This window comes from Saccostrea cucullata, unplaced genomic scaffold, assembly GCF_032062105.1.
Source record: "Saccostrea cucullata isolate Sc308-1 unplaced genomic scaffold, CSIRO_AGI_Scuc_v1 ctg9511, whole genome shotgun sequence".
Taxonomy (NCBI): Eukaryota; Metazoa; Mollusca; class Bivalvia; order Ostreida; family Ostreidae; genus Saccostrea; species Saccostrea cuccullata.
Window position 1 is genome coordinate 1,967 of NW_026927012.1, and position 8,034 is coordinate 10,000.

Sequence of the window (8,034 nt, forward strand, 5' to 3'; positions counted from 1 at the left end):
CGCAAAATTCATAAAAGTCGAGGAAAGTGCGATCGTATTTCCGGAATTTCAAAGATAATGTGATCAGTAAAGTCGATGATATCATATTCTTTTTGAGTGTTACGCAAGTGTAAAATAAAAAAGTAACCAAGGTAACATTGCAAAAATTTTAAGATTTGGCAATATTAAGCCACACACCTTTAAGTTTCATATCCGGAAATAAAGATTCCATTTCTTTAGGACCACAATCTTAGAATTCTACTTTCATTTTAAAAATCATGGCGGGAGAGGAGGGTAAAACAAGTAAGGTTGTGTCACAGGAATTTATGAAATATCGCTCTCCCCTTGTCTCGCGATATGCTAGTCCAGAGATGGCCTTTAACTTTAGTGAAATGAACAAATTCACAACATGGCGTAGGCTATGGACATACCTCGCAAAGTCGGAAAAGGTTTGTTAAACAACGTCAGTTCAATTCATAATCATAGGCACTTGGTTACAGGATAATGGGATGGTGTATTTTGTGTATTATGTGTTTTTCTATGTGTGTCTGAATACCCTCATTTAAATGAAAATAAAAATTCGCCGAAATTAGCACGTTTTAAAAAATGTCATATTTACTGTATATAAACAGGTCCAGCACAATACCCCGATAAAGGAATATAGCTTGATAAAGCTATATAGCTTTATCAAGGTATTTAAAATACCTTGATCAAGGTATTTTATGTAATGAAAATTCAAAAAATTTCTTTAAAAATTAAATACTGAAAGTTGAGTTCTGAGTTTTTGACGGTGTGTCTATTCGTGCATGAAAAACACTGTGGCATCAAAAAGAAAGCATAAAATAACGTCTCTTCTTAAGACACGTTTTTATACTGATTTGTTTGTGTTTGAGTACTTTACATGCATGGGTGAATTTACTGACAACAACTCAAAACTCGACTTTCAGTAATTAATTTTTAAAGAATTTTTTTGAATTTTCATTACATAAAATACCTTGATCAAGGTATTTTAAATACCTTGATAAAGCTATATAGCTTTATCAAGCTATATACCTTTATCGGGGTATTGTGCTGGAGCTGATAAAAAGTCAACAGGTCCAGCACAATCTCTTGATTAAGCTATATAGCTTTAAAAAGCTATATATAGCTTTATTAAGCTATTCCAAATAGCTTGATAAAGCTATTTATATGAAATTTTTCACAAAAACGTTTTTTGAAAAAAATTAACAAAAAGTCGCAAATATTTGACAATTCATATATGTACTATGGACTATCAAAAATACAACCTAAATCATAGAAAGTTCTAACATCGCTGCTGTTGAATACTTTTAAGCAAAATATGAATTTCCATTGTTTGAGTAACTGTGTGTGCGGTGAGGCGTGGGTAAGTATGATTGCTTCTCATTGTGCTGAACTGTTACTAATCAATTATCCTGTTGGCCATAACTGGCCACCTTTATAATTTCATTCAAGAAATAACTGTGTGGTCACTCATCAATAGCCCCAAAACTTTTAAAACTTTGAGTACAAAGTCTCTCAAGGAGACGCAATTTGGTGAGTGATTTTTACATGCATTGTATTCAGAAGAGTAAAAAGTTTAATACAGGTAACTCTCGATACCTCGAAGTACGCGGGACAGAGAGAAAACTTCGAGAGATCAAGAGTTCGAGATTTCAAGAGTCCGGAATTTTCTGGGTTTGTTGACCGGTTTTGAAATTAGTCTTACCGGATGTAATAATTTTCATGCAGTGCTAACATTTTACACGTGGTGTTTATAAAACAACGGTATGATTTCGTATTGTAGATAAATATTTATTAAATTGGGTAAATAAAAAATGTACTTATTCACTTCATGTTTATTTATTTATTTTTTTTGATACAGACATAACTACGCATTCGTTAAATGAAAACGACATTTTACCGCGTCGTACACAGCATTGACTACTTCAAACATGATCATTAAACGTTGAACGAAGTTCTGTAAGTATTTGTGCAATAACAGTCATAATATTGACATTGAGGCTGTTTCTTCATTTTCATATTTCGTTAAACTGTCTCGAAATAAAAATTAAACTATTTAGTTTTTCGTCTTGTATTAAATTTACTATTTTTTCATTGACACCGTTTCTCCGAATTATCGTAAGACAGTTGATGATAATTATTTTAATAGCATACAACGTTAGGCAACATATGATTAATTATAAATCAATTATCACCTAGCAGTATGTGTCACCTGAATAAGCGTCCCGTTTCTCGAGACCCGCGTCTTCTGCCTGGGGCCATTTAAATGTCCAGGTAAAGTCGCTAATTATGTAACATTGTATACACATAACCACTTCGAGGTTTCAAGGGTAAATTCCAATAGAATATGCATAGCGGGACTGCATTTCGACTTCGAGGGATCAAGGGTTTCGAGAGATCAAGAGTTCGAGAAATCAAGAGTAAATTTGCTTAGTTATATAGGGAAAAAAATCGGGACCGGAGACTCACTTCGAGCGATCAAGAACTTCGAGAGATCGAAGTTCGAGCCATCAAGAGTTACCTGTATTTCCACTGCACCAAGGTGCGACTTTTTGCACATGTTGAAAAAATAACACATTTGAGAAAAAAGTCTTAGAAAATAGCTTAATCAAGCTATTCTGAATAGCTTAATAAAGCTATATAGCTTAATCAAGCTATATAGCTTAATCAAGAGATTGTGCCAGACCTGGTCAAGGAGCGTCACTCGCCATCTTGAAAATCAGGGGGTACCTCGGTTCACACTTAATTTTCGTCTATATCTACATCTTCCCTACCAGTGTCGGTTGAGATCTAGCTTCGAAAATGATTGAATAACACCTGTCAAACGTCTGCCAATTTGAACATGCCGTGTAAAACATGCAGTAAACACAAAACGTCTTCTGTACCATGTACAGACATCGAAAGCAACATAAATGCCGATTTCTAACGATGAAAAATGTAGAGTTGCCCCGGAATTACACGGAAAATCTAGAGAAAACAAGTTTGGCGCAATTTCTGACCTCTTTAGATTTTCCATGTGTTTCCGGGATGCCTCTACATTTTACAAAGTCGAAATTGCCACTTCCGTTGCTTTCGATAAACAGGTGCAAGAATCGAGGACGTTTCGGTTCACTGCTTGTTTAAAACGGCATATGTAGGTCAACAGATGATAGGGAGTTGTCATTCAATCATTTTCGAAGCTAGATCTCACCCGACACTGGTAGGGAAGATGTAGATATAGACGAAAATTAAGTGTGAACCGAGGTACCCCCTGATTTTCAAGATGGCGAGTGATGCTCCTTGACTTTTTATATACAGTAAATATGACATTTTTTAAAACCTGCTAATTTCGGCGAATTTTTATTTTCATTTTAATGAGGGTATTCAGACACACATAGATAAACACATAATACACAAAATACACCATCCTGTAACCAAGTGCCTATGTTCATAATCACACACTTGTAGCACTTTAAATAAAAAAAACAAAACATTAGTTTCTGCCTATGAATTTACCATAAATATGTCTTATGGGAAATTTCAAGTGTTTTAAAAAAACGCTTTTCTAATAGTTTTAACTAAAGATTTCAATACGGGAAATCATTCTCCCTAGCAACCATGTCAGTTAAAAAGGGTATCAGGCCTGTTTGACCTATTTACCTGTTTGCACGAGTCTGTTCACATAGGGTCTGTTTTCTATTTTTTTAATTCGCCCTATGTCCCTATCTCGATCGCCCTGTTGTAAATATTTTATGTCACCAGTATCATTAGATTTTAATTCATTTCTCTTTCATTTTATTTATTTAAACATGTAAATCAATATTAATATTTAAAATATGTTTTACGTTGTAACTGTTGGGGCGAGCGCAGTTGTACCATCAAAAACACTTTAAAAATGCCACTTCATACATCAAGCTGCACAAGACATCTCGACTAGCTTTGACATCACACGACGTCACTGAGCTTGTCAGAGCTTACGGAGACAGCTGAGCTTCTGGTTGAAACTATTGACCTAGTGCAATTTTGGTGCTGACTTAGTAATAACTGTAAGAGAACACTTTCTTTGTTAGTTTTTTAAAGGTTCCTATCAGGATATATGTTTATAATTGGAAAATAATTTAAGGAAATGGAAAATGGTGTCATAATTATGTTCGACTTTGTGCTAACAAGTTTAAGAGCAAACAGACTCTGGGCGAAAGCAGTCTATCCGAAAAGCACTGGTCCGTCGGACAAAACAGGTGAAAATCTTATTGGTCTGATGCACTAACTAGTAAAATGTCTGATTGTCAGAGGTTTGTTTTGATTGTGTTTTAAATTTTATATTTTCAATATCATCATATAGACGCATTAACTAATACCTAAACATATTATTTAGAACATTTTTTTCGATCGTGATTGTTTTAAAACCTACTTCCGTTACAATGTTTCTAAAATAGTTCGATAAGACAGTACCAGGAAAGAAAATGTAACATTTCAGTTAATATATTTTAATTTGGTATTTGCATATTGATCATATGATATAAAGAAACATCGTTATGATCATTATATGATTAAAGTTTTGGACCAGTGAAAACTTGTTTGGTCCTGTGAAATTGTTTAAATTTTCTGTCCGAATGTCCTGTGAGGATTTTTCTTTTTCGCAAAGACTGCGAAAGAGAGCAAATGGCGTCAAAGGCGAACGCTTTTTATGGCGAATGAACATACAATTTTAAAAAGGTTGATGAGAATGAAAAATCAAAGTTTTCCAAAACTGGTTAACGGACACAAAAGTTTTCGAAACATGAAGAGTGATTAACCAAAGAAACAACTATGGAATCACAAATTTTCTTGTGGGTTTTCGTTGTTTTACATCCACGATATCAAATCCCCATGAACCAAGAGTTTTCCTCAAACCACGAAAATTTGACCTCATGAAAATATGTGATTTAACAGTAATGTAAAAACTATAATAACAGTGATTTTAGCATGGGACTCATTGTTGTCTTTTAAAGGGTCCTCTGGACCCATGATAACCATCTTCAAAATGAATCACTGATAATTATGATGTTATGTTGTTGGCTAAATGTCAATATGAAATATGTCTAAAGTAACTCCAATATCTATATTCAATTAAATATCATCTTAAAGTAGAGGTCAAGAAAATATGAAAAACCAAACTTTGAGTGACATTATTTATAAAAATTTTACCTAAAAATTATGTCCCAGTGCACCTTATTTACCAACTTGTACATGTTATATTTGGAAAGAAGTATCAAAAGACCTTGTTTCTGTAATTTGAGAAATCTGTATGCATCTTTCATTTACGAGATCTTGACCTATAGGTAAGTTAGGGATTACCAGATTTTTGATGGCTAGATATTTTTGTTTTTGAAATGTTTGTTTTGAATTCATGGCCAGTGTTTCATTGGGAGTAAAGTAGTAACAATTCCCTCTCGAGACAAATCAGTGTTACATTGGGAGTAAAGTAGTAACAATTCCCTCTCGAGACAAATCAGTGTTACATTGGGAGTAAAGTAGTAACAATTCCCTCTCGAGACAAATCAGTGTTACATTGGGAGTAAAGTAGTAACAATTCCCTCTCGAGACAAATCAGTGTAACATTGGGAGTAAAGTAGTAACAATTCCCTTTCGAGACAAATCAGTGGTACATTGGGAGTAAAGTAGTAACAATTCCCTCTCGAGACAAATCAGTGTTACATTGGGAGTAAAGTAGTAACAATTCCCTCTCGAGACAAATCAGTGTTACATTGGGAGTAAAGTAGTAACAATTCCCTCTTGAGACAAATCAGTGTTACATTGGGAGTAAAGAAGTAACAATTCCCTCTCGAGACAAATCAGTGTTACATTGGGAGTAAAGTAGTAACAATTCCCTCTCGAGACAAATCAGTGGTACATTGGGAGTAAAGAGTTAACAATACCCTCTCGAGACAAATCAGTGGTACATTGGGAGTAAAGTAGTATCAATTCCCTCTCGAGACAAATCAGTGGTACATTGGGAGTAAAGTAGTAACAATTCCCTCTCGAGACAAATCAGTGGTACATTGGGAGTAAAGTAGTAACAATTCCCTCTCGAGACAAATTAGTGGTACATTGGGAGTAAAGAGGTAACCATACCCTCTCGAGACAAATCAGTGTTACATTGGGAGTAAAGTAGTAACAATTCCCTCTCGAGACAAATCAGTGGTACATTGGGAGTAAAGTAGTAACAATTCCCTCTCGAGACAAAAAGTAGTAACAATTCCCTCTCGAGACAAATCAGTGTTACACTGGGAGTAAAGTAGTAACAATTCCCTCTCGAGACAAATCAGTGTTACATTGGGAGTAAAGTAGTAACAATTCCCTCTCGAGACAAATCAGTGTTACATTGGGAGTAAAGTAGTAACAATTCCCTCTCGAGACAAATCAGTGTTACATTGGGAGTAAAGTAGTAACAATTCCCTCTCAAGACAAATCAGTGTTACATTGGGAGAAGTCATTACATTGAGTATACACTTCAGTAAAACTTGGTTAGTACAAACACAGTATTGCAAATTCACGGATATAGCAAAATTATCTTGAAGCTCCAGCAATATAAATTTAATGCATTTCTTAATATACGGATATAACGAATTATGGATTTAGTGAATTAATTTCATAGGTCCCAGTGACTTCGTTATAATGCGAGTTTTACTGTAGTCATGATTCCGCTTTATGCCAATTTTTGCCATATTTAATTCCAGTTTTACTGTAGTCCTGATTCTGCTTTATGACAATTTTTACTGTATTTAATTCCAGTTTTACTGTAGTCCTGATTCCCCTTTATGACAATTTTTACTGTATTTAATTCCAGTTTTACTGTAGTCCTGATTCCGCTTTATGCCAATTTTTACCGTATTTAATTCCAGTTTTACTGTAGTCCTGATTCCCCTTTATGACAATTTTTACTGTATTTAATTCCAGGATCTAGGGCTGGATATCACAGAGGAACAAATAAAAGAAATGGAGAATAACGTAACAAATATTGACTTTGAGCTGGCGGCTGCGGAAGAGAAGAAATTCCGACATGACGTCATGGCCCACGTACACACATTCGGAGCATGTTGTCCCAAGGCAGCGTCCATTATACATTTAGGAGCCACGTCAGCTTATGTAGGAGATAATACTGTAAGGCAGCATTAATTTTACATCATGGTTTCCAAATATTTTTCCTTTAGATTCTTTGCAAATTAGAACTTCATGACTTTTCATTTTCTCATGAGCTACCATGCTTGAGGATGAATATCTCCATTGTTATGTCATAATTCCGAACTTCAAGTCCAAACTATAATGCAAATGTTTTGTTTCAAAATTGATCCTTGAATGATTAATATTTGGCCTGTCATCAGACAAATAATTTAGTAATAAGATATGAATTAAGTTTTGAAAATTCATGAGGTATTTGAATTACAATTTTCATACTGCCATATGAAATATAAGTATTGGCACAAAGCATTGTAGTTCATGTCCTCATTAATTCTCAAAAACGAAATTCATTTCTAAATTAATTACTAACTGACTAATTAGGGCCCCGCAAGGATTTGCGGGTGCCCTATAGTAATCACTCTGTCTGTCTGTCTGTCCGTCTGTCATTCTTCTTATATACTTTATATTAAGAAAAAAGTGTTGAGTAAAAGTTCAACAAGTTATCTACCTTCATAAATGTTCACATTTGAATGGGTAATATGCACAATAAAAATAACAATACTTCCTTTGAATTCCCTATACATAATTTAAAAAAATAGAAGCTTAATGTTTAACTTCTGACTGACCTCTTAATATTCAAACTATAAAAAATAATACTCAAAATGTGAGTGAAAAGTAGAAAATATCGTTTCATGTGAGAGCATAGGAAATTCAGGTTAAAAGACGATTTTTTATAAGTGGTGATCTTAATGGCTATATTTCATCATCAATTCTTTTGCTGTCTATATGAATTATGTCTCATGGAAGGGGAAATATTTAGATTTAACCTTAATTATTATTTTGAAAGCATGTTATCGAATTATTCACTGACTCAGTAACCAGTTGTTAGGCGAC

At 34.2% G+C, this 8,034-nt stretch overlaps 1 protein-coding gene across 1 annotated transcript in view; it reads left to right on the forward strand.

Annotated features, from left to right (window-relative positions):
* Positions 1-256: 256 nt before the first annotated feature.
* The window catches only part of LOC134273254 (adenylosuccinate lyase-like), a gene marked incomplete at its 3' end in the record, with an annotated part of 25,494 nt that continues 17,716 nt past the window's right edge, over positions 257-8,034 (forward strand). The window contains exons 1-2 of the mRNA XM_062755442.1: positions 257-428; positions 6,919-7,122. Coding sequence (XP_062611426.1) covers positions 258-428; positions 6,919-7,122 — 375 coding nt within the window. The remainder of the gene's footprint in view (positions 429-6,918; positions 7,123-8,034) is intronic.